The 27,934-nt window shown below is 38.5% G+C and overlaps 1 protein-coding gene across 1 annotated transcript; it reads left to right on the top strand.

Moving 5' to 3' along the window:
- On the top strand, positions 1 to 27,934 carry LOC121896265 (sodium-coupled neutral amino acid transporter 3-like). The gene is made up of 16 exons (XM_042410046.1): positions 1 to 202; positions 7,170 to 7,316; positions 7,438 to 7,507; positions 8,523 to 8,638; positions 9,540 to 9,613; positions 12,286 to 12,378; positions 12,546 to 12,627; positions 13,758 to 13,840; positions 14,058 to 14,116; positions 20,029 to 20,145; positions 20,381 to 20,460; positions 23,984 to 24,084; positions 24,188 to 24,312; positions 25,028 to 25,172; positions 27,021 to 27,124; positions 27,250 to 27,934. Exons 2-16 carry the CDS (start codon positions 7,252 to 7,254, stop codon positions 27,352 to 27,354), a joined length of 1,419 nt encoding a protein of 472 aa, XP_042265980.1. The 5' UTR covers positions 1 to 202; positions 7,170 to 7,251; the 3' UTR covers positions 27,355 to 27,934.

Raw genomic sequence — 27,934 nt, forward strand, 5'->3', positions numbered from 1 at the left:
GCAGCCCTCCCTCCTCACTGCCTGCTCCCACATTTGTAACCCTCTCCCCAAGCTCTCCCTGAAACGCTGTGTGCTTCTCTGCAGGACTCCAAAAACAGGCCAATGTTACCATCCTCCCAGCCCAAATTACACCTCTGATCCCAGGACTTCACCACACAGGTTCCCCTCTGCTTCAGAGAGTCAGCTGGGCCTGCTTCTGGAGGTAAGTCACTCCATTCCTCTGGCTGAGTTGGAGCTACTGTATTGCCACGTGGTTTTGCTACTTAAGGAGGTCTGCTCGGGAAGAGTGAAGGAGCATGGGAGAAGAGCAGAGCTTTACTGCGTTGCAGGCACCTCCTGAGCTACCAGCCAGTGCTCAGAGGCTTTAATTTTGAAAGGTCTATCTGACTTAGATTAAACTAGTTGTAGAACACAGTGTGCAGCTGTGTTCCACTTGTGATCTAGTAGTTTTAATAGTTCTTGTTCCAGTTTTTGTAATGCTTGGTAGCCCTTTTATTTTTTACTATAAAGTTGCTTGACAATAATCACTCTTGAGATTATAACATCTTTGAAAAGGCAATTTTCTAATGTATTAACTATTCAACTTTTGCTTGTTTTATTAACTTTGCTAACATGGTCAGGGGGTAATTGTAACACAATGAGCATATTTTTTAAACTAAGGGAGCTAGGGAAAGTCACCTCTTGGTGGTGGTCTGGTTTGTTCTATAGTAGTGAAGTTAAGTGTCTTTGCTTGTGCATAAGAAGCGTTCCCAAAAATTCCCAGAATTGTTAAAAAAAAAACTATTATCATAAATCTTTCTGTAGTGGCTTTCTAATCCCCTTCAAAGTACTCTCATTGGGATGCGATACACTTGTCAAAGCACTTCTCCCAGTCCTGGTAACATTTCCTGTAGTCATCTTTTGTCACTGTCTTGTCACCACTGGATTTCTTCCACGGTGGCGAATCTTCTCCCTTTCAGTCCTAATTCACTCATAGGCATACGCTACGTAGCGGCAAATCCAATAACTACACCCTACCCCCGTGCTATCGATGGTGTCCTTAAATTTTAGGCTCCCCCCTCATATGTATTTTCTCTATTATGTTTACTCTTATTACTATTTTACTTTTTCCTACTTTTTCCTACATTTCAAGTGATAAATGGTGAGTCTAGGTGTCAAAGAGGGTTGCTAAGTGTAATTTTTTATTAGATCTGTTCTGACTAAGAAATAAGTTTGAACACCTTAAGCTCTGTTGATAGATTATGAGAGAATGTATCATGTACATTTACTCATGATATGTATGTTTATTTCAGCAACTACGCAGAAATGTACAGTAATAAAATTTCAAAATGCAATTCAGGAAAAATCCAAATAAGAAAAACAAGAGGAGACAGTTTTGCTGATGTAGAGGTAACTTGAGTGTTAGCAGATGCCTCCCATACTATAGACCTCAGAGGTTACTGAGCTGCACATGAAAAAGGGTGACAGTATTACATAAGCTGCAAATGTACACAGTCCATGTAGGAAAACAGGGCAGGGCCTCATTTAGGCACACATTGTACACTATATGTTCTCTCATACCTCACTCTGCGGCAGGATCAAGTCCTTTACTATCCCTTTCAGGTGAAAACAGTATCTGTGATTTCTATGCTGTGAAATACGTTAAAGGTCCCATATTGTAGGAAGGGAGATATCCATTTCTTTTTTGATTATAAAGCAGGTTTACGTGCTATATGAACACTGTGGAAGTATCAAAATGCTCAGTCCCTGGAAAAATGCACACAGCCCGTATTCAGAAACTGTGCCTTTAAACGAGTTGCTTAGACTTCCGTAAGATTGTGATGTCGCAACTATATGCTCAGCTTTTGCCTTGGAGGGGCGGCCCACCCCTCCTGAAAGAAACAAAATATCTTTATGTGTTATTTACCTAATTTATATGCACTCGTTCCATTTCAGCTCAGTGTGAGAATCTCTGCTGCGTTTTGCTGTCATTTATGGTCGCGCTAGTTTCTCTCCTCTTCTCTGCTCTCTGTAATTCTCCTGAGGGTGGGGCTTGGCCCCTCCACACACACATGGAACGGAGCAGAGGAGAGACAGACAGCTGAGGAAACACTGCGCAGTTGTTGGATGTCAGGAAGCAAATTTGTAGTTGCACAGCCTTCCAAAGGTTGGATAACATTATCCTCAGCCTGGCCATTGCAATTTACTGGTGAGTTTTACTGAGAGCCCTACAGTAGTTTTCCCTACATTAGCTACAGTACACTACAGTCCGTTACCTGTGGTTGGCCTGGGCATGCATCACTCAGAAAACAGTCAGCCAATCAGAAGAGAGGGGCATTGAGCAGACACAAAACAGCCTGTTCTTGTTAGAGTTCCAAAGAGAGGTTCAAGAGAGGAGGTGTAAAACTATATTGAGATGGTTTTTGGTACTTAAATCCACAAAAATATCTTATGGATATCAAGACTTCAAATACAAAACACCAGAAAAGTGTTAAATATGGGACCTTTAAAGGCTTGCATTTGATTTCTAAAATGTTGAGGAACATGGTTTGTTATCATTTAGCACACATGGGGGAGTTTCTTAAAGCAATGGTACCAAACGTGACAAACTCACTGTGATAACAAGACTTCAGGAAGCTGCACACAGGCACTGCAAAAAACATTTCTGTTTGTGTACAGATTAAACAAACATGATAGAATTAGTGAATCAGTGAGCTTTATTCTTTGAATAGTTCCCAAAATGTTGAACTGTTCCTTTAACCGGATTATTGGCTGATTCTACTCAACATGTCTGTTCAGCCAGTGAAATAACAGTAAGCTCTGAATGTGAATGAGCCAATTCATAAAATGAAGTGTAGTTGTTTTACACCAGCTGCAGAATTAAACCCATATGTGGACATTTAAGACATACTGTGTATTGTAAATTGTAAAGTTAAAAAGATTTTCACAGACTGTGTTGCAAAAGAGATGTTTAAACATTTGATTCTCAATGACCCAGGCTACGGCACAGAGTCTGTCAGGAATAGTAGTTTCTGTTTACAATTGTCAATGTGTCTTTGGCCAGAAAACATTGGCATGGAACTCTCGAGCCTGATTGGTGCACAGGATGGGTGGGTGTACCTGCATTATTATAAGTCACATTGTGTCGGGTGAGCAGGCAGCCACAGAAAACCACCTGTCTTTGACTTTTAAATACTCTCACGTAATTGTTTGTTTTCTGTTTTGCATTTAAAATTGAATATTGTCCTTTTGCTGAACAAAAAAAATGCATCATCCATCTAAATTTAACCAAATCCAAACTGTAATCTAATCAATTATAATTTGATTACAATTTAAACATTAATTCCCCATAAAATTTGATCCAAGTCAGGTTAAATTTTTTAAAATGCTGAAACACAGTGCAGACATATATCTGTCTGTATCATTAAACTAAGACCAGTGCTGTGTGAGAAATCCCCTTTGAATGGACAGACAGAACCTGACCTTAATCCAGACCACCCCCCAATCTATATAAAGTGTGAACTATTAACAGTGTGAATGTACAGTTTTGTACAGTTTTAAATGACATACTCTCAAGCACACAAACCTCAATAAACAACAATGTGTTTAACATTGCCACCACCTGAAACATATCACCCAAAAATATGTATTTTTCATATAATTAAATATATCTAGATGTTTCATTTCTGTGTCAGGAACATGAACATATTTAGTAATGACACTATGAAAAGGTAAAATGGCCCTCTGTATAGGGACCCTATTTACAAATAATGTCCACGTGACGACTACTGTACAAAATGTCAATGTCTGAGGAAACAGCTCAGTCATGTTTGAGCAGGGAGGTCATTCTCAGCTGTTATCACTCTGTCTGTCATTACTGGGGCCTACAGGGAGGAGTGGAGCCATCCAGACTTGGTTTCACTCCAGCCTCTTATCTGAAGAGCCACGTTGCCTTTCACAGGGCTTTGGGAATATTTTGGCCCACCAATACAGGGCTGAATTCTTATATATTACACTGGCAGCTAAGGTTTGATTCTGTTATCCAGTTCCATTGTTTTTCATCAACAAAGACCCATGTACAAACTATTCAAGTGGTCACCAAAATGACAAAATTTAATTTTGTGAATGTCAAGCTAAACAGATATGAATTCAAAATGCACAGTTTCCACATTAACGATCAGTAGTTGGTTAATTGTTAACAATTTATGGATGTTTTTCCATAAAAATTAATATTCATACACACAGACGTGGCCCAAATTATTGGTACCCTTGTGTTTTATTAAAATAATGCACCATTCACCCTGAACAGTGTTGAAATTAAAAGATATTTTATTATCAGTGCATGTCTATGTTTGGTTTGCAACGGAACAAAACAAAACTGAATTCATGCTTATTCCACAAAGACAAAATTATTGGTACCCTTTAGTAGTGATACTTAAAGCAGACTATTGTGTTTTAATTAGTATCACAGGTGTTTTCAATCTTATCATCACTCATGCAGCCAGTTTAAAAGGAGAAAATTACTCACTCTGTTGTGTTGTGCCACTGTGTGCATCATACTGAACATGGAAAACAGGAGGAAAACTAGACAGCGGTCTGAAGACATTTGAAAAAAGGTAATAGCCAAGCATGGTCAACGTTAAGGTTACAAGACCATCTCCAAAGAGCTTGATGTTCCTGTGACCACTGTTGCCAATATTATTGAGAAGTTTAAGGCCCATGGAACTGTAGCCAACATCTCTGGACGTGGTCGCAAGGGGAAAATTGGCCCAAGATTGAACAGAGGGATTGCTTGACTGGTCGAGAAAGAACCAAGGAAAACTTCAATACAGATCCAAGCTGATCTTCAAGTTCAAGGTACAATAGTTTCAAGTCGCACCATCTGTCACTGTCTGAATGAAAACGGGCTCCTTGGTAGAAGACCCCATTTCTAAGAGGGAGATAGTCAGACTGGACTTTGCCAAAATGCATGTTGACAAGCCACACTCTTTCTGGGAGATTGTGCTTTGCACAGATGAAACAAAATTAGAGCTTTTTGGTAAATCACACCAACCCTATGTTTACAGAGGAAAAAATTAAGCTTTCAAAGAAAAGAACACCATGCGTACTGTGAAACATGGAGGAGGCTCAGTTATTTTCACAGAAAGTTCTTGACTGCAGTTATTGCCTCCAAACACTGTGCTACAAAATATTAAGTTAAGGGTACCAATATTTTTGGTCATGCCATTTTCATTTGTTTTATTATAATAAATAAAATGTTACGTTATAATTCAAAAGCAAAGTTTCAGTTATATTCAATATGAAATAAAGAATGTTGGATACCACATACTTCTGTCACTTTCAATTTAATACAGAGAAAATGTAATTTTTTTTTAAAAAAGGTGGAAGGGTACAAATATTTTCGGACACGTCTGTACATACAGGTGGACACAAACACAACGAATGTATGTTAATGTTGCTCAGTAACTGCTTGATGCGTAAATAGGGAACTGCTTGCTAACACACTCACCATAGCAACTTTATAAAGTGATAATATGTTAATTTTGTGTTTACAAATTGTTATACTGCCCCCAAGTGGCCAAAAATCTGTCCATTGCTGGTCGGACAGTTGCTTTGTGTGACTGCTATGTACTTGGAAAACCAACAACTGGGAAGCATGTTGCATTATTATCTGCGAGCTGTTACTTGCAGCACAGCTGCATCTCACAGTTTGTGATTTTCAAAAAATGTATTGCTTAGTTCTTTTTTTGATGGGTTTGAAAACATAAAATATCAATATATATTTTGATTAATTAATTGATTAGTTGTTCGGTCCATAAAATGTCAGAAAAGGGTGAAAAATGTTGATCACTGTTTCCCAAAGCCCAAGATGATCTTGACCAAGAGTCCACAATCCAAAGATGTTCAGTCTTCACAAAATATTCACATTTAAGAAGCTGGAACAAGATACTTTTAGCAATTTTTCTTAAAAAATGACTCAAAAAGATTAATATATTGCCAAAATAGTTGGCAATTAATTGAATAGTTGGCAATTAATCCTTTAATTATTGCAGCTCTACTCTTGAGGCACCCCAGGGTGCTGTAGCAATCTTTGGGAACCACTGAATTACCATAAACAACAAACCAGGGGCTTTTGGGCCCCCTGAGAGTCTGGTATTCAAGCTTTGTCAAATCTCAACCCTACTGCTGGCAGCACTGAGTCCAGTAATACAAACTCAGTTATGCTTAAATGTTTAGGTCATTTTTAACAGTACAAACATTACAAGATTATACCAGCTCTAACCCAACTTCAACTGAAAATTGTCATGTGTGTGCCCTGAAGTGTGTGGATAAATACCACGGTGTTTGTTGTTTTGTCTTTTCTTTCTTTGATGCATTCAGACCAAACAAACAGACACATGGACAGAGGTGGGTCTTGGCTTGGTGGACTCAGATGTGTACTTTGATACTGATGACATGGGACTGACTGTAGCTGCCAAGTTCTCCTTGCGTAATTCACTTTTTCTCGTCATTAGTCGTCTCTCACCGACTGTATGCTGTTTTATAAATCAGCAGTAACAGGATAGGGAATGGATAGTTTGGCTTTTGAGACAGACCATGAACCTGCACAGATGTATTATGAAATGTATCAATGTAACAGTTAATCCAACTGTTTTTCTGATTCTGCTTGTTGACAGATCAGAGTTTCTTTTCATTTGGCATAGCTTTTGCATTTTCTGTTAACCAGTAGCACCAATGTCAATATATTTACCATCTGACATCTTCGAGATAGATGAGGATAGAGAAAATGGCCCGCTTTAAGAGTTTTTCATTTTATTTTGGCACCTTCTGTACATTGCTGTGTGGTGCGAATGCTAACATGTGTCTTTGTGTTTTTTTTCCTGTTAAAGGTTTTTTTTTGTGGAGTTATGGAGGATAGATTGTTGTGATTTGTTATTTTGTGTTATATAAATAAAATGGCTTGACATTCTGTCATTAATTTAAGTTTTGCTTGTTGGTCAATTTCAGTACCATATTCATTGGGTGCCCAGATATTATTTCGGGTTTTGACAATAAACCTTATGTGCATTGCTAAAGCAGTTGTAACCAGCTGACACTGTGATGGTATCAGTGTTCTACACTGATCAACTGTTCAATATAAAATGACTTAAATAAGCCATGTGAGCTGTGTTTTGTCTCTTCTTTTTCAGATCTGTCTCCATGCCTTTCTATTCTTTTTGAAATTTTCATCTATCTGAAGAAATAAGTCAGCCTACCGTACCTGTCATAAGTATGGAACTACAGAAGCTATCAAATGGTAATCACCAAAATGACGTTGCCACGCTAGTGGAGGGAGGGTATGTTCCCTATATGTTTCCTAGTTTCTCAAATTGTTCTGAATTCATACTAAATTAAGTATGCTCATATAGTTTAAAATTTCAGAGGTTCAGTGTTTCTTTTGTTCTTGATGGATCGCAGAGTGCCACCAGAGGAAGAGAAGTTCCTGCAGCACAAGAGTGATGGGTCAAAGAGACCTGAGTTCACAGATGTGAGTATGAGTGAGGCAGAGGCCACGCAGCCTGTTGTTCCATTTGTTCTTTCTGTCTTTCAGATAATGGCTTTGCTTAAGATACAGTATATAATTCATAACAATAAACATTTATTTTTTAAATGTGAAAGTTATCATCATGTGCTAGGGGACAACAGACACCTGATCTCACAAATACCAGGCTACAACATCATCTGAACTATTTCATCTGCCCTTTTATTATTTGGAATCCAGGGATGGTGCACCCACAGAGCTGCTATATCTGCCTACTTCACTCATTCGGTGGCTGTGATAAGTCTTGCTTTTTGATGGAAAATAGATAGAAATATAAGATTCAGCCCCTTTCCCCACGCCAAAAAATGATGTACAGTCCCTAATGCAGTTGCAAACAGGATTGGTATAGAAACCTTCCCGTTGGTGCACTCATGTATTGGGGGGAATTTCCAACATTCAAAATTTAACCCTGTCTCCTATAAACTACAATCATGAGCAGCTATCTTGCATCAGTGGTTACATTTAGAGCAAATGTAATGCTGGAGGTCAAATGTTTGGCCTTAAGACCAGCATCCTCACTTCACATCTGGTCTCATGTTAGTAGTCAGGGCTAGACATCCTCTGACATCCCATTGAAATGATATTTCAACTTCACTCAACTTTTAATCAGTGTCCTGTCAACTTGTGGACATAATTTTATCATGGTGACAATATTTACCTAACATTAACTGAAAAATGTTGACAATGAACATAATCAAGGAAACATTGCTTCCCTCCCCCAAAAAACATGCATGTTAATGGAAAACAGTTGCATATCAAAGTATGTTGTAGATGACATGGTTGCATGATTTGTAAGAAAAATGCTGAAAGGCATTGCATTGCCTTAGACACTGTACTTAAGTGAATTGTGATGTTAAGACACAACACGCAGTTGAACATTAAATCACTGATATTGTGTCTTTTAGTTTGTATATTATATTTTTTATAATTAGTTTATATTTTATTTTTATGTTTCTTCCAGTTTGAGGGTAAAACCTCCTTTGGGATGTCTGTCTTCAACCTGAGCAACGCCATCATGGGCAGCGGCATTCTGGGTCTGTCATACGCCATGTCAAACACAGGCATCGTCCTTTTCCTGTAAGTCCCAGAGCTATACACACTTTGGAACAGGGAGGACAACTGAACGTGACACAAACACACACAAACACCCACACACATGTTCTGTACCTCAGTAGTTCCCTGAAAGAGAAGGACAGTACACAAACAGAAATGACAAGGTAAATATTACACAACACTTGGTTAGAAAAACATGCTTATGGCATACATAGTTATGACATATATGAAGTTCCTTAAATGTTTAAAAGGAAATGATATCAAATATAAAAAGACAACATCACTCAGGTGGTTGTAAAACCCAGCACCTGGACTCTTTAATGCTGAACACTGAAGCATGGATTTTATTTAAAGTGCTGATGTTGTGCATGTACATCAGAAGATCATTATCCAGTTAGCACAGTTTTAAGTCCACAGATGTGCCTGTTAGCCATGTCAACATTTTCACATGATGATTTTGACACAAAAACACTGTGACGTAGAAATGATATGCAGTACTGTGCAGGTTTAAGCACTGACGTTTATCAATTAACTTCATACAAAGTTTATTAACAGAAGAAACTTAGATGAAATCAATATTTATTTGTGTTTTTTTGCTTAAAAACATCACCAATTCTTCTCAGTACACAGAGAGATCTAATGTAGATTCAAGCCTCGCGTACTGCCCATAATTCATTGTGTGGGTGTGCCAGCATGAGTTGATATTAAACTAAATCAATTTTTACATAGTGTTCTTGATGCTGTGTGTTAAACCACACTATCTTTGTTCAGAAAAGTGCAATATAAATATATATAACTGCAGTGCACAGACAGATAGGCCAACAGCTCTGTCACCATTACTGAATAGTGTTCTACTCTCAAACTAATCAACATGTATGAGGTGAGGTAAATGACATTATCTATCATTACTGTTTGTGTTTTACAGGGTCCTGTTGACATGTATTGCCTGTCTGTCCTGTTACTCTGTCCATTTGCTGCTACGCAGTGCTGGAGTTGTGGGTAAGGCAATTTTGAAAATACTGTCTGACTATAAGACAACCCTGATTGAACAGCTGTTTTTGTAAAAAAAGACTTTCTCTTACAACACATTTTCATACTCGTCCTGTTGGGAAAGTTTCTCTGAGATACTATTAATACAAGGAGAAGAGAGTCCTCATCTGGGAAGTCTTTTCTCTCATATTAAATTGAAAATAATACCATTAAAGCAGAACGTAGATCCCTAATTTGTCAGTTACATGCACACCCTCTCCTATCAGGCTCTTGGAAGCGGTCAAAATGATTTTCTCTGTCAGTTAGCATTCATCATCAGGCTGTCTGTGCTTATCATCTGTAACAGTAGTAATCTTGGCTGCTTGACAGACAAGGATGCCCTGGTCCTTTTCTATAGTAAAGACCCTGTCGATTTATTTCAACTCGTTTTCAGTGATCATGAATTTATTTCCCCCACAGTAGAAAAACACCTCACACAAGCCCCCAGAAACTCCTGTAGGTTAAACTGAGCAAACCAAACACTTTTAGGGCTGACAAACTCCAGACCTCATTTACACCTGTTATTAACATGTGATCTGTATGTGGATATATTATCTGGATAATTGTATCAGATTCATACATTCTCATTTTCTCAATTGTGCCCATTTTGTGTTCAAATCCCAATATGCCAATGATTTAGGTGGGGCATTTATGCCTGCTGAGATCTGATTTCACTGCAAGCCTGACCACCTCTAAATGTGGTCTTGCAGATCCTATGGCATTCCAATGCTGATGTGTTGTGAGTGCATTTATGCCTGCAGTAACATACATTTTTACTCATCCAGATACAGATCGCATTTTAATGAAAGGTACAAATGGGCTACAAAAAACTCTATAAACGGACTTGAATACACTCGTTAGCAACAATAATGTTACAAACTACCCATAATGCAACTGGGGTTGCAACAGAATGAGATTTTCATGGTATGATAACCCTCTCAGGAAATATCAGTTTCCCGGTATCACGGTATTTCACAATTATAATTATTATCAGTTACAATGACCCTTAAAGGAATGAAAACAGAAGCGTTTTTTTTTGGTTGAACACTTTATTATAGTTGAAACTCAAAACATTTTTTTTAATGTTAGTACGTGTAAAAACTTGGTTTGCATGTTAGCACCAGTGATGGAGGAAGTATTCTCATCCTTTACTTAAGTAAAAGTACTAATACCACACTGTAAAAGTACTCTGTTACAAGTAAAAGTCCTGCATTGAAAATGTTAAATAAAAGTATGTAAGACTTATCACAGAAATGTACTTAAAATATTAAGTAAGTACTCCTGTAATGTCCCCTGTGACTAATATATATAATATCAATAGATTATTATTACTCCTTATTATTACTCATTACTACATTAATGTAAAAACAGGATTTTACTGATCTAGTTGGTTGAGGTGGAGCTCTTTTGAACTATTTAGTATCCAACTGCAACTAATGATTATTTTCATTATGGATTCATTTGCTGATTATTTTCTCCATTAATCGATTGTTTGGTTTGTAAAAATTCTCAAAATAGTGAGAATTGCCGGCACAAGTGCTCTAAACGATAATCAAAACAGTTGCCAATTTACTGTAGGTGTGTGACAGCACAGCCAGACTGATCTGGACTGGACACCTACTTTGATCTGCACAGAGGGAAGTGTTCCCTCCTTTGGCAACCACTTGCATCCACATTTTTTACAAATTGGATATCCATCCTTGAGGACGACCCCATATTCATTTTTGCGATATCCAAAATATTCCCACGCTGCTGATTTCAACTTCTTTTTGGGGGGATGGAGACTGAACCAAATATGTCAGTCTTGCTTCTCTCTGCCATTTTCTCCACTCCATATGTGTATGTGGCGCCAGTTGCTGAGTCTGACAGGCAGTCCAGGAGGAAAGGAGATGCACACGTCTTTTTACAAAACCGGTAATAATCAAATGTACATGGTATGATAACCGTCAATTTTCATACCATGGTATACCGTGAAACCGGGACACCGTTGCAACCCTTAATGCAACACACTCTGTAGGAGCCACTAATGATTATTTTTATTATTGATTAATCTGCCAGTTATTTCTTCGATTAATCAATTAATTGTTTGGTCCACAAAATGTCAGAAAATAGGGGAAAATGATTATAATATAATTATAATTTCCCAGAGTCATATATGATGTCTTCAGATGTCTTGTTTTGTCTGAATAACAGTCTAAAACACAAATGTGTATGACAAAGAAAAGCATTAAATCATCTTATCTTAGCAGCTGATACCTGCAAATGTTTGGCATTTTTCTTTATAAAATGAATAAAATGATTAGATCATCAAAGTAGTTGCTGATTAATTTTCTATCAGTTGACTAAGCGATTAATCCACTAATCATTGCAGATCTAGAGCCAGTGTTACACCAGTACACTCCATTAAAAAAGGATGTGATCTTGTGAACATGTAGTTGTCTAGTCCTTGAATGTAAGACAACCTCTACTCTTTGAAATTTTATTTCCATAAAATATCATCTTATATTCAAGCCAATCCAGCAAATTTGAGATTATCCTCAGATCTCAAACTTCTTCTATATAAGGCTCATTCAGCTGTTATTACTGTGCAGGTATCTGATGGTTTTGAGTCAGTTTTCACACTTTGCTGTTGGTCTGTTCAGGTATTCGAGCCTATGAGCAGCTGGGCCTGAGAGCTTTTGGTCATACAGGGAAGATCCTTGCAGCTGTCATCATAACGCTACATAACATTGGAGGTAAGACACTACTGGTATCTATATGGGGTATTTGAAATGTTTCTGTCAACCACCAACAGGAGATGTGTGAGTAGGTGGTGGTGGTACAACTTCATGATGGCGCCAGGGAAACAAATAAGCCAGAATAGCTCTGTTTAGAGGGAATTCCGTGTTTTCCTCTTCTTCAGCCATGTCCAGCTACCTGTTCATTGTGAAATCTGAGTTACCACTGGTCATCCAAGCCTTTCTTGGCCAGACATCCAGCTCTGAGTAAGTACTGCCAACAACTTTGAAATCCACAAAATGTAAATGTAATAAAATTCAATCTGAGTTTCAACTGTGTATGTCCATTACAGAGATATGTGTTGCACGATATATCGTCTACTTATACTTTTTCAGGATTTTTAGATATCTTTATCTCTAATTTAATTTTGACTAGTACAAAGTTGTAGATACAATTTTAAATACAATTTCTACTAGTAAAAATGTCATTGTGTATCTTTAATTACCATTCTGACTAGTGAGAATACAATTTTGACTAGATGAAATGCTATTATGGATATCTAAAATGTAATTACAGATCGGAGTGTGGTTCGATTAAATTTTAAAACAGATTGCCATTATAAGTGACCATTTTTACATTTAATAGCTCGACCGGATATGTATTGCAGATATCTGTAGCTCAGTTCTTCCTAGTCAAAATGAACATTTCAGATATCCACAATGACATTCTTTCTATCCATAATTGTCATTCTTCCAAACGTCATTTTTCCAAGGACAAATGACGTCACTTTTGCCATTCATGTGTATTGGGCTTTCAATTTCAGACATCCACAATTACATTTTTGTTATCCAGAGTGAACATACTTTTCAAGGATTTTTAGATATCTTAAATTTATTTTTGACTAGTAGAATCAAAGTTGTAGATATCTTGAAACACAATTTCTACTAGTAAGAATGTTATTGTGGATATCTTTAATTACCATTCTGAGTAGTGAGAATACAATTTTGACTTGGGGAATTGCTACTGTTCAATTAAATATTAAAATGGCTTGCCATAAGCACCATAAATGAATGAAGCCTGATAAAATTATGACATCAGTACTGTCACTGCTGGTGACACCAAAGAACCATGTGACTGTAATAAAGTAACACAGTCAGCTCCTCCAGTGTCGCCATGTTTAGTTATGTTTACATTGTAGAAAATCTGAAGTTCTTAAGAAAGATATTCTGGTGTTCTGCCCTCATCTGCCACCTTGTCAATATACTTGTTGGTCCTTCAGGGGCACACAAAGTACAGTCAACTATGTGAACAATGACATTAATGTCACAGATGCTTTTCTGCATGTATGTGTTGGTAAAAAAGCTTATCTGTGTGATGTCTTATGTTCTGCATGCAGTGATTGGTTTATGAATGGAAACTACCTCATTATCATCGTCACTGCCTGCGTCATCCTTCCATTGGCCCTGATGAAACACCTGGGTATGTAACTTCCCTTCAGTCTCATTTTACTCAACAACCTGTGTATGTATACAACTTTCTTTCATTATATTATGTTTTTTAGAAAGAACACAGCCCCCTTGTTTCCTTAATGTTTATCATTTTAAGCAGCCTTCACAAAGACTGTCTCTGCTATCCAATATATCTGCCTGTAAGTATTTTGAGGTGTGTCTTAAGCTTATTTTCTTGCATTCTTCAGGGTATCTTGGTTACACCAGTGGCTTCTCTCTCTCCTGCATGGTCTTCTTCCTCTCTGCGGTGAGTCACTATGAGTGACTTCATACCTTTTGTGTATTGGTAAAATGATTTGTTCTTACATCAAGGGAAATTAATTCCCAATAAGCTACAGTATACCAGCTATAACAAATGGGACATAACATATACTGACAACCACTGGCTGTGATGTATTTTCGTTTGGTTTTTGAAAAGGTTTATTTTTTTAATTACAACTTTGGTGTCTTTAAAATCGTTTTGTTCAGTCATGGAGTAACAGGTCAAATCAGCAGGGTTTTAATTGCTGAAAGTATGGAAACCTGATCACTGTAATCTCAAAAACGTTGAAGAATATTTGTTAAATATTGTTCAGAAATTACATCATTAATTTTAATCATGTAAAGAATCATTAACACAGTTATCAGGACTTGATCAGCTCTCCAAGGTGCTGATCCTGCTGCTGGCAGCAGCTAGAAGCTGTGAAGATTTATTTCCTTCTTTAATTTAATCATTGTTTTCACCTTATTTATTTCCTCATGTCATCATGTATTAATGTAGCAGGAAAGTCGATCTGTGTCTGATCCGTTGTTGTCCGTCTGTTTAAATACCTACATGTATTGCCACAATTTGGTCAAATAATTAGACAATTTTATCCATTACTGCGATTAGTTAATTCTGATAAATATTAGAACTAAGCTTTTTTTCTGTATTTTTTAAGATATGTTGATGTACACAATAGTAATCTTTCACATTGTAATCTTTTTATTTGTAATCTTTTGCATGTTTGTGCGCTGCTGCATGTCCTGTGTGTGTAACAAGCAGAGTGTATGTTGTGCACCCGCCTATGAAGGCGCATATTACTGTCTTGATAATGCGCCCTTAAAATAACAGTGAAACACTGCGCCATTGACTTCAGACCAGGTTTTTGTTGGTCAGTAGCGCAATCGCTCTCAAAATAGCAAAGCACCAACATATGAAAGTTTATTAAGATTAAATTTGACACAGCACTCCCTTTGTTACCCCATACACCTGCCAAGTGTGGAGTAGATCCAATGAACGGTTCAAGAGTTACGCGAAGGACAAACACACAGACATAGAAACATAGGCCTACAGACAGGGATTTCTTCCTTTTAGATAGACTAGTGCAGTGCCTGTTCAAAATGTGCCTGTTCGGAATGGGCCGATTGCTTATTATTTCTCAAGAACCACATGTATTTGTATCACTCAACAAAGGTATCAATTAAAACGATACGGATTTAATAACTTAAATGGTTTTAATCAAGACAGAGACTTCACCAGTGAGACTAAATTGAGGCTTAACTGTAGAAGTAGTTTATGACATTCCATTGGTTGATTCTGCTGTCATCAAATGTTTCTGCGCTCCTACTGGCTAGTTTTACTGCATCCGCCTCTGTTTTTTATCTCCTATGTATGCTCGTTCTTCTCTCTCGCGCAGTTTAACTGAAACTTTGCCTCACTCAGCAAGTCAGAGCCCAGAAGCCCCACTCCACTGTAATGTGACAGTGTTTATATCAAACAGCCCCTGTTGCATAAAATGAGGTGTAAAACCCACAACAAAGCCCAACATTTAACATTATCAAATGAAGAGAGATGTCATCTCCTTGAGTCACTCAGGGCAGGGTTTACAGCTCTCATTTACAACCATTGCATACGCACAGAACGGGGCTTGAAAGAGACGTATGCCACTTTCCATGCAAAAGTTGTGATCTATAAAAACAAACTTGACAGGAGAATGTACGTAAACTCTGACCCATGCATACGAAAATTTAGAAGACAGGGGAAACTGGCAATGCAGATGGTGAGGTGGTGAATTGAAGCCAGATTGTATAAAAATCCTCTCACACATTTAATTTAATTTAATATCAAACTTTAATTATAGATCCACATTATCATAAACATTCAAACCAGCAGTGTTATCTGTACTTGTGCTGGTAGTGAGCCCTAACTATTTCATAAGCACCTTTCAATTTGAAAAGATATAAGCCAACTCAAATCTTAAAACAAAAAACCGCTCAACATTTCATCAGCGCTGTCTCACCCGGAGCGCAGAGGAGAGGCTCAACTGAGGAGCAGCACAGCAGCAGCAGGAAAGTCTGGCTCTCCTTTCCCCGATATTAAGTGTGAATATACTGATCCTCACCTCAACCACATTAAATAACTGATGAAATTATCATCATCGGTTGTAGAAATCCAAGATGATATAGATTTGATGACTTAACGTTTGTTACGTTAAACAAACATAACTTTAAAAAAATTGCAGAACAGAGCGCTAATAGATTTTAATATTTTCTAATGCTGTGCATATATCATCAGGTATGATTTTAGTTTCCATATAGTTTATGTGTGTAAAATTGCTGCAGTGAACACGACTGTCACTGGAGACACCACGGTGGTGGCCACACAAACTGTCTTCTCCAGTCACCTCACCACCACATCTTTACCACCTGCACTCATATATGGACTGTGTAAATTAGAGAAACACCTGTATGCTCGATTTTCAAGTAAATATCAATGAATACAGTGTTTATTGCATTGTAGATATTGAGTGTGTGGTGTAAAAACTAATTAAAACTGATTAACTGGGAACTGGTCCACTGCAGGGTGTACAGTAAGAAACTTAACCAGAGATGTCTCATTGTACGATCCACAGGAATGTTTATTGAAGTTGTATATGGCTGTTTTGGGTTACAAACAAGCTGCAGCATTTATTAACTGACACACTGTAGCCTGTACTGTACATTTACTGCTAGATTGACAACTTACTGTTAACCTTTTCCTCTGCTCCACTTGCATTCACCATCACTTTTCTGCTGCTCACTCTCTCACTTAACCACTCACATGCTGACTCAGTTGGCTTCTCTCAGAGTGTAAATAAACCCACTCACTGTCTTAATCACACCATAGAGCTTGTGCTGACTTACGGCATCGAAATGGAACATTTGATAGTTTTTCCACAAAATCCCATTTTATCAGACCATTATTTGATAACTTTTGAATTCCTATTACCGGATTACATGCCATTAGACAAAAATGTCTTCACTAGATGCCTATCTGATAGTGCTGTAGCTAAATTTATGGAAGCAATTCCATCAGTACTGAATTCTGTGCTATGTCTCAATACTTCAGAGGACTCCTATGCTAATTTTAGTCCCTCCCAAATTGATAATCTCATTGATAGTGCTGCAGGCTCACTGCAAATGACACTCGACTCCATGGCCCCCTTAAAAAGGAAAATAATCAAACATAAGAGGTTAGCTCCATGGTTTAACTCCCAAACCCGCAAATTAAAGCAAATATCACGAAAATTGGAAAGGCGTTCCACCAAACAGAAGAATCTCGCCTAACCTGGCAAGATAGTCTTAAAACACATAGGAAGGTCCTCTGTAATGCCAGAGCAGCCCATTACTCATCATTAATTGAGGAGAATAAAAATAGCCCTAGGTTTCTTTTCAGCACTTTGGCCAGGCTGACAAAGAGTCATAACTCTATTGATCCATCCATCTCGATAGTAATGACTTCATGATAAAATTCTAACAATTAGAGACAAAATTCAACACTCTCTGCTCTCAACAGGCACCGATTTATCCACAAACTCAGGAACCTTAGAAGCAGCTGTGAAACCTGACATACATTTAGACTGTTTTTCTCCAATTGACCTTTCTGAATTAACTTCAACGATTTCTTCATCCAAACCTTCAACCTGTTTCTTAGACCCCATCCCAAAAAGGCTGCTTAAGGAAGTTTTACCCTTAATTAGCACTTCCTTACTAGATATGACCGATCTGTCTTTAGTAACAGGGTATGTACCACAGTCCTTTAAAGTATCTGTAATTAAACCTCTTCTTAAGAAGCTTACTCTCGATTCAGGCATCTTAGCCAACTATAGACCCATATCTAATCTTCCATTTCTCTCTAAGATCCTTGAGAAAGCTGCCACCAATCAGTTGTGTGACTTTCTAGATAACAATAGTTTATTTGAAGATTTTCAGTCAGGATTTAGAGCGCATCATAGCACAGAGACAGCACTGGTGAAGGTCATAAATGACCTCCTGCATCAGACAAAGGACTTGTCTCTGTACTTGTCTTGTTAGATCTTAGTGCTGCATTTGACACAATTGATCATCAAATCCTATTACAGAGGCTGGAACATTTAAATGGCATTAAAGGAACTGCATTAAGCTGGTTTAAGTCCTATTTATCAGATCGATTTCAGTTTTACATGTTAATAATGAATCCTCCATGAAGGCAAAAGTTAGACACGGAGCTCCGCAAGGTTCTGTTCTTGGACCAATACTATTCACCTTATATATGCTTCCTTTAGGTAATATTATTCAGAAACACTCCATAAATTTTCATTGCTATGCAGATGATACTCAAATATATTTATCAATGAAGCCAGATGAAACCAATCAGTTAACTAAACTCCAAGCATGCCTTAAGGACATTAAGACCTAGATGACCTGCAATTTTCTGCTACTAAACTCAGACAAAACTGAAGTTATTGTGCTTGGCCCTAAACACCTTAGAAACACATTATCTAATGATCTAGCTAATCTAGATGGCATTACCCTGGCTACCAGCACCACCGTAAGGAATCTGGGAGTTATCTTTGATCAGGACATGTCCTTTAACTCCCACATAAAACAAATTTCAAGGACTGCCTTTTTCACTTATGTAATAATGCAAAAATCAGGCACATCCTGTCTCAACAAGATGCAGAAAAAATAGTCCACGCATTTGTTACTTCTAGGCTGGATCATTGCAACTCATTATTATCAGGCTGCCCTAACAAGTCTCTAAAGACTCTCCAGCTGGTCCAGAATGCTGCTGCACGAGTACTGACTAAAACTAGAAAGAGAGATCATATTTCTCCCATATTAGCTTCGCTGCATTGGCTTCCAGTAAAATCCAGAATTGAATTTAAAATCCTTCTCCTCACATACAAAGCCCTTAATGGTCAGGTACCATCATATCTTAAAGAGCTCATAGTACCCTATTACCCCACTAGAACACTGCGCTCCCAGAATGCAGGCCTACTGGTGGTTCCTACAGTCGCCAAAAGTAGAATGGGAGGCAGAGCCTTCAGCTCCTCTCTTGTGGAACCATCTTCCAGATTCGGTCCGGAGTCAGACACCCTCTCTACATTTAAGAGTAGGCTTAAAACTTTTGATAAAGCTTAGGTTGGACCAACCCCTAGTTATGCTGCTATAGGCCTAGACTGCCAGGGGACTTCCATAAACCATGCTGACGTGTTGATGTCCTTCTTCTGTCCTTCTTCTGTCCTTCTCCAGCTGTTCCTGCTGTTGTTGCTGTTTGTTGCTGCTAGTCATGTATCTGTTGTTGTTGTTGTTGTTGTTGTTGCTGTTGTTGTTCTGCTTCTCTGTGTCCCCACCCCCCCACCCTCTTCTCTCTCTCGACTCAACCAGTCAAAGCAGATGGCCGCCCACCTGGAGCCAGGTTCTGCTTGAGGTTTCTTTCCGTTAAAGGGGAATTTTTCCTTACCGCTGCAAGTGCTTGTTCGTTGGGAAATTGTTGGGTTTCTCTCTCTGTAAATTAAAGAGTATGGTCTAGAGCTGCTCCATGTGAAAAGTGCCCTGAGATGACTTTTGTTGTGATTTGGCACTGTATAAATAAAATTGAATTGAATTGAATGAAAATGCTACACGCACACATTACGTACTGCCCTATTCCTTAAAAGGAGCTATGCTACCAAAAGTTTCACAGGCAACGACAGAGGGTTACTGTAGTGGACTATTAGTACCTTTGGGGAAGGTATAAAATAGTCGATAGGTTCAAACAAATTACCTACATACAAAGGCATGGTTAAGATACTAACCAAAACAACATATATTTTGGGAAGGTTTGTTTTTTTGTTCCCAAAGGCAGCAAAGTTGACATTTCTTCTACCTCCTCAAACTCTCTTTCTGTCACACCAGGTCATCTACAAGAGATTCAACATTGCTTGTCCTCTGGAAGTGTTTGGCAACCACTCTGTGATCACAGAAGTTCCAGAGGACTCATGTACTGCCAAATTCTTCACCATCAACCAAGAGGTCAGAGATGAGCTCCCTGAATTTGAAGCACAGACACAAAAATGATCATCTGCATTTCAACTGTTTATTTATGATGTACTCTGTTCAAAGGCTAATGTGTGCTCTGAACACATTTATGGTCAGAAACTATTTGTGGATGCATCATGTTACATGCAACACATGGCTAGACACGTTCAGAGTTGATGTGCTTCCTGGAAAACAACCAAGTAAAGTGACTCTGTTATTTGATTTGCAGACAGCTTATACCATCCCCATCCTGGCATTTGCTTTTGTCTGTCACCCTGAAGTGCTTCCCATCTACACTGAACTGAGCAAGTAAGAGCCACACATAGATTCTGACATTCCACATACACAGCATGCATTTCTCAGTGGTGGAAGAAGTATTCAGATCCTTTACTTAAATGAAAGTAACCAATATAACAATGTAAAAATACTGAAAGTTTAAACATTGTTTAAACATTAACATGGAAACCAACAGAAAAAATAAATCAAAGCAGAGGTCAATAATTTCTGACAGTTGGATGAGCAGACCTGATGTTCCCTCCACAAAAATTACACTTTGACTCTGCAGTGTGTTCCAAAATGACAGACACCTATAAAGTGCTGCTAAATGTCTAATTTATAATCAAAGTCCATTATACCAGGAACTTCAAAAAGCGCCATATTGTGCCACACATACTGGAATACACAAAAAAGAGCAGTGCACAAGCCATGTCAGGCCAACAGCCATGTTATATTATATGAGTTAGGATAATATCCTTGTAGGCTGGTTTTGGACTCAATGGTTTGAGTCTCATGAAGAGTATTTGAAAGATTGGAGAAGTTTGGAAGGATATTTTGGACTGAAGGTGTCAGTCAGGACGAGGACAATGCGGCATTCATCAGCCACATTTTCAGGACTAATCAGCACTGAGCTTCCCACCATGATGATACACATGACTTTCTGCTGTTCCTCTAAGACACACAAATACAGTTCAACTATTAGAACAATACACTGTCACAATTTTTGATGAAAGCACAAAGTTCAAGAGACAAGTGATGCTTCATTCCTTTAGTCTTGCTAGAGCCAAACATATAAAGATTTATTTATAAAAATAAATTAAGAAACACAACAAATAACATCCACAAGAAGCTTATTTGGGCAATTTTACTCAATATATCCTGTAAAAGAGCCTTAAACACAAACACAGTGCCAGTCTATATAACCTCAGCTACCAGTTGTATTCAGACCAAATCACCACCACGGGGTTGAGCTGAGGGGTGTGGGCATGTTTATTTGTGTTCTAGAATGTAACAGCTGTGAAACAATCAGAAAATAACGTTTTATTGATCTGACTCACCGGCTTTCTCTCTACCAGCACTCCCTCTCTTCATTCACTCTCCAGCTCGCTCAACCACAGCTCCTCTCTCTCTCACTGGTGCTCTCAGCTTTCTCTTTTTTTAAATGAGTCAGGAAGCTGACAGCAAAGCCTAACTTTACTTTTAACATTATCGAACAAAGAAAAATGTCCTCCCCTCCTCCTAGTAACATCTTTGTACTCCCTCATGGTAGGGTTTTACAGTTCTGATCCGATCTTACAGTCTGATCTCCAGCTGCGATTAGCCACCGCAGCCTTCAGCCGCAGTGACATCAGGTTGCATTTCTCCAAAAGTTGACTCTGGCTCAACTTTCCAGCTGCAGGACAGTGAGGCGCATCCGCACCCAAAATGTACCACCCCCATTCAAATGAATGGAAGGACTGGCGTTTTTGCTGCACCACCTGATGCGGTTTGAATGCGACCAAAGCTACCAAAATAAAATGCGTGTGCAATATTAGTTTGTACTCAGGAGTTATGAGATTTTACCTGAAACATGGGGAAGAAACCACTGAAGACCAGGTGGGGATAGGTGTGGACAGGCTGTGGGTGGATTTTAGGCTGGACACTGCAGCAGACCAACACAATTAGCATCACATCTTTTACAAATTACATAAATTGGTATAGTATTAAAAATACACACACATGAATTTATATACTGTAGACTGCAATAAGTCCTCATTCAGGTGATATAGCTCTTCATTAATCTAAATTACATCACAGACATATCTGTTTACCATTGACATGCTAACGCGGGCTAGCATGCTAACACCATAATCACGATTAGTACCACACTTTTTACAAACTTCATCAAATTGGTACAGTGTCAAAAATATACACACGTACATTTACCTTCTGTATATTGCACTAACTCCTAAACAGGTGATATAACTCCATTATTCTGCCAAATAGCTGTGTCTATTCCCTACACAAAAGGCTAAAACTTGGATTTAAACAGTGAATAAAAGGAGCCTACTAAGGTGTCTTTAGTAGAACATAATTCCTAGGAAATGTTGTATTTTGTATCCCACTTTGGCGCCGTCAGCCATTGAGGCACATAGCTATTGACTTGCATCATAAAGTGACATGCAACCATGCATGCAACATGGTATTTACGTTTTTTGTGGAGCCAGGGGGACAGGTGTAATAGCCGAATAGCTACCATGCATGGCAAGCCGTTTTAATAGCTAGACTGGATATGTACTGCAGATATCCATAATTCAGTTCTTCCTAGTCAAAATGAACATTTCAGATATCCACAGCGTCATTCATGTGTATTGAGCTTTCAAGCACAGCCCAAGGACACATCGACATGTGGACTGGAGGAGCCGGGAATTGAACCACCGATCCTCCGATTAGTGGACAACCCGCTCTACCTCCTGAGCCACAGCCACCCCATATATTATCCAGTGTGTCAAATTTTCATCTGAAAAGTAACTGGTGACTAAAGCTGTCAAATAAATGTAGTGGAGTAGAAAGTAGGAGTGTGCCCAAATACAAATATGTTATTCGACAAAGCACAAATAGTGTTGTTTTTTAAAAATATTTGATATCATAATAATATGAATATTATGTTTCAAACAAATATTTTTAAAATTATTTGTCTCAGGAAGAAAACACCATGCCAAATACAAGCGCGCAGGTCGGTTACATCGCTATCTCAGTCTTTGTCCTTTACTCCGCTGTTATGTCTATCAGCAGGTTTCCACGAGGGGAGTCACATCCACCTGCTACATGATACACATTTCCTAATTTGGACACTCCCGGAGTTGGGGGTGTTCCCCAGAGATAAAGCTGAGTTACTGATACATGCAAAGTGCTCCCAAGGGACTCTCCATAACCTGTTGCTCCCCTTCTCCTTTCCACAAAGTTAAATTGTAAAAAATAGGTAATAAATGAAAAGTGCAAAGCATTAATCGCCTATCAAGTTCTTCCCTACACATTACACAGTGTGCTGTCTCTGTGTTATGGGTGTATAAACAGGTAGAGGTCTGTCTGCAATGAGGTGATGAGTATAGTGGCTCATAGTGATGAACCTATAGAGATTTACCAGCGACTCTGTAAATCCCTGTGGCTTTACAGTTTCAGCTCATTGTTTAGCTGTCCAGCTGCAACTTTACCTTTTTGGTTCACTCTCAGTGCTCTTATAGTGTAGTTTTCAGAGAAAAAGGTCTAAAAACCCACTGTACACTACCTGCTCAGCACCAAGTGGCAAACAGACACAGTTAGCTGTAGACTAGCTGGTGAACATATGTGGAAATAAGCAACTGTTAGCTAACAAGTTCAACATGTCATCTTAAAAGGTGATGGTATGGCAGTGTTGTGTTCATTATTCGCTTTTGTTGCTTCCAAGTGGGAAAAAAAGTTATTGCAGGTTTAAATATAACCTTTTCATAAAATAAACTATAGTAACAACTTTGTTTCTTCCTCTTAGCATCATGTACTGGATTCGCTAAAAGTCTGCTATCTTCTCCCCCTAAAGCCCAACCAAGAGAAGAATGCAGAATATTGGCAATGTTTCCATCCTCGGCATGTTCACCATGTATTTCTTCACTGCCATATTCGGCTATCTGACCTTCTACGGTGAGAGCTATACCTCTTTCAGTCTCCTGCAAAGCATAGCTCAGTCTGATGACAGTAAGGTGTCACCGGTTCTATATCTGTGTGTGTTTGTGTGTGTGTGCAGGGAACACTGAAGCAGAGCTCCTCCACACCTACAGTAAGGTGGACCCCCTGGATACTCTGATCCTATGTGTGCGGCTGGCTGTCCTGGTGGCTGTCACTCTGACTGTACCTGTGGTCCTGTTCCCTGTAAGAATATGTCTGTCTGCCCTTCAGTTAGACATCCATACATTCAATACAGAAGTAAAGTGGACAAGGGAAAGCTAGGCCAACACAATGAGAGGAGGTGGAAATATTGGTGGTACAACAGTTGACATGATAAATTCAGCAAAATGTCCATTTTCTTTAACATTTGGAGATCTACCAAACAGAAAAGAAACTCTTCTTCATTCAATTATCAGTTAAATTGACAACTTTATCTCATAAAGCATAGTGTGTAGTGAAGAGTCGTGCAACATGTTTTAATTCTGATGAATCATCAGTACATTAAGAGACCACTGAGAGATTTCTGAATGTACAAAACTGTGTTCATGAAAACTTGAGAGCTCTACAGAGATAAACATCCAATCACAGATCTTTGATCGATTACAGTGCGACAAATAGCAGAGTGAAATATGAGGTAGAGCTGTGCAGAATTTGTTAAATAAACTCAACAATTTATAATATAATTGAATAAGTTCACTTGCAGATTTTGGATACATTGTTGGTCCTTTGCAAGGAGCACGTACACTGAATTATCTGTTTTACCGAGCAAAATTATTAAGATAACTGATAAAGTGACAACTGCGCATATTTCTATGTGTAATATTTCCCCAGTATTTGGAAGAGAGAAGAAAATAATATTCTTGTGCTTGCTGTGATACCTGAGCAGTATCATGCATGCTTATGTCTGTGTTCCTGTCAGATCCGTCGAGCTCTCTTGCAGCTGCTGTTCCCAGGGAAACCCTTCCACTGGCTCCGTCACATCGCCATCGCTCTGTGTTTGCTGTTTGCTGTCAACCTGCTGGTCATCCTCGTCCCCAACATCCGAGACATCTTTGGCATTACTGGTAGGACATTATACTTAAAAGCTTAAAGTTGGAGACTTCGCCATGTAACTAAATAATGGCACTCCATACTGTCCAATATTCTAAAAATTGTATATTATTATTATTGCTTTGTAGTGTGATATGGAAATCTCTGTGGGTGTGTGTACATTTGCTTCGGCATGTTGCTTTTAACTCTGCTCTGCTCTGACTTTTAACCCCAACAGAGCAGCCTACAATATGAAAAATTAGTCTAACTGGTTCACTACTTTCTAAACAAGGAACTGCACTTTACCCGTGTTAGTTCAGGTCACACTGCACGGTACTTTCAGGTCACCATCAGCACATTCTGGTTAAGCCAAACCTGCGCATTCACCTATCTGTGTTGTCTCGGGCCATCTCCCTGACCTTGGTTACCAGGACAACGTCGGTTCACTCTTTATCAGAGTGGCTCCAGTTTTCCCCAAACAACACAGACGGTTACTCTGAGTCTCAAGGAAAGGAGAAAATACCTCCTTCTGCTTAAGAATATTAGTATAACCCCTAAAGATGGAAAATTCCACAACACTCAGCTCATTATGAATTATTTCATGATTTTATTTCTGTTTTACCAGAGTTCATTCTTATTACATAACTAATTTTATTTAAAAATGCTCTTTTTAGAAACACTTTTTATTTCATAGTCATTCTTCTTGTTTTTTTAAAAACATTTTTTTATGAAAGCTGTGTTGTCACCCATCCCAGACTGACCTCATTCCGTACCTTACTCCATAATTCAGGCACATGGTGTTCTGAATGCAAACCTTAGGAGAGGACCAAAGCCTTTTTTAACTTTTTTAACACATTCAGAGGTTTTTCCATGCTCTCACAGATATCTACAGTCCATATGGAGTAATGAAAAGTATTTAAATCCAATATTTCCACAAAGATGTACAGCCATCTGGTGAAAAAATGCAGCAGCACAGTCCATGAAAATAAAGTTGGTTTTGCTCTTCATGAAAATTAGATGTAACAGGTTAAACAGTTCATCTTTTTCTCAAGGTGTGAGACAGTAACATACGAAGTGCAAGGGTCACAAATGAGGCTAGTGTGAAGAGGAGCTAACTAGGTAGCAGTTACTCAGCCTGGAAGAGAGGTGAGAGGCAGGAACAGGCAACAATATTATAAAAGACTGAAAGAAAAGAAGCATTTGGAAATAAAAAGTCCACTGTATAAGTCCATTACACAGTGTTACCAGTTTTGTTGTATTGTTTCCAGTTAGTTAGTTATGTTTCCACTGAGTGTTATCAAAACTCATAGTTTGTATCCTTGGGGTCTGAAAACCTTTAGAATGCTTTAAAACACAGCAAATCTGTTTTTTAAAGTATTTTTAATGCTACACTGCTCTACATCCATGTTTACTAGCTTGCAGTCTTCTTCTCTGCCTTTGCTGGCATGTTAATGCGTATCATGGCGCATTCTAGCCACCTATAGATCAGTGCAATAATGAATTACCTGCATGCACGCATGCACATGTGTCCTTGTGCGCATGCATGAGACAAACAAACCAGGTACCAACACATAACTGGTAAATTTAATTTTCATAACGTCTTATTTATGTAATAATGGCCATAGTGTAATTCTATATTACAAGTGAACAATGTGCATCTGCAGTATGTGCAGTAGTGAGTGCAGTAGTCGAAAGTCAACTTTAATGACAGCTTAAAATATGTTTTTAAAGCACTGAAAAATTAGCCACAGCACAGGGATTTATCCAAAAGACAGTTTGTTTGTTTGTTTTAGAGCTTTATTTGTTTCAGACAAAATCTATTTGAGATTTAACCAATATTTTAAAATGAAATGATTTATGCCATCTCCTCTCTCTGTGTTCAGGGGCAACTACTGCTCCCAGTCTGATCTTCATCCTTCCTGGACTCTTCTACATTCGCATCATCCCTACCAGCCGTGAACCCCTGAAATCCAGACCAAAGATCCAGGTAGAGTTATGAGCCTGGAGGTGGAGCTCAGATTCAAACAGATAAAAAGGAAGTATAACTGTATTTATATAAACATAGATAGTAGTGATTTCATTTTAATATATTCCTCTTTATTTGGTTTTCAGGCCGTGTGTTTCACAGCACTGGGTTTTATATTCATGACCATGAGCCTGACATTTATTGTGCTTGATTGGACGAGCGGGGAAAAACGAAGTCTCGGTGGACATTAAGGTGCATCCTCCCAAATCCCACAGCAGTAGCAGCCCCCCGTGGTAACCCTCCTCCAGTCCTCCAGATGGAAAGCAAGATTCAGCTTACTGCTGGAAGGCTAGACCACTGCCTAGTGGTTTATTAATCACAAGGACAATCTGTTCCTCTAGACTGTTGAGAGGCCAGTTGTGTCCCGTCACCCACCCAGGTTGATATGCTCCACCAGGATTGGGCAAATGTCTAAATGCAAAAACATGTTTAATTATCGAAGTTTGATATTTGGTATGTGCTTTGCTTTATAACAGTGCTATTCAAAACAGATCCCATCATGACATTTAACATTTTAGTCCAATTATCTCTGCTCATCAGAGAGACATACAGAATGAGGAACCTGAACAAATGTATAATTCACTTCAGTTGATGTGATTGTGCAGAGCAGTGTTGGACTGACTGAAACTGGAGAAAAAATGTTGTCTTCCATCAGCCAAAATCTGGCATTTAAGTTTATATAACTGTGAACCAATTAATTTGATATCATTAATTTGTGAATTTATTTGGGACATGTGGATATTGTTTAATAAAAATTCACAAAAGATGAAA

Source organism: Thunnus maccoyii, chromosome 4, assembly GCF_910596095.1.
Source record: "Thunnus maccoyii chromosome 4, fThuMac1.1, whole genome shotgun sequence".
Taxonomy (NCBI): Eukaryota; Metazoa; Chordata; class Actinopteri; order Scombriformes; family Scombridae; genus Thunnus; species Thunnus maccoyii.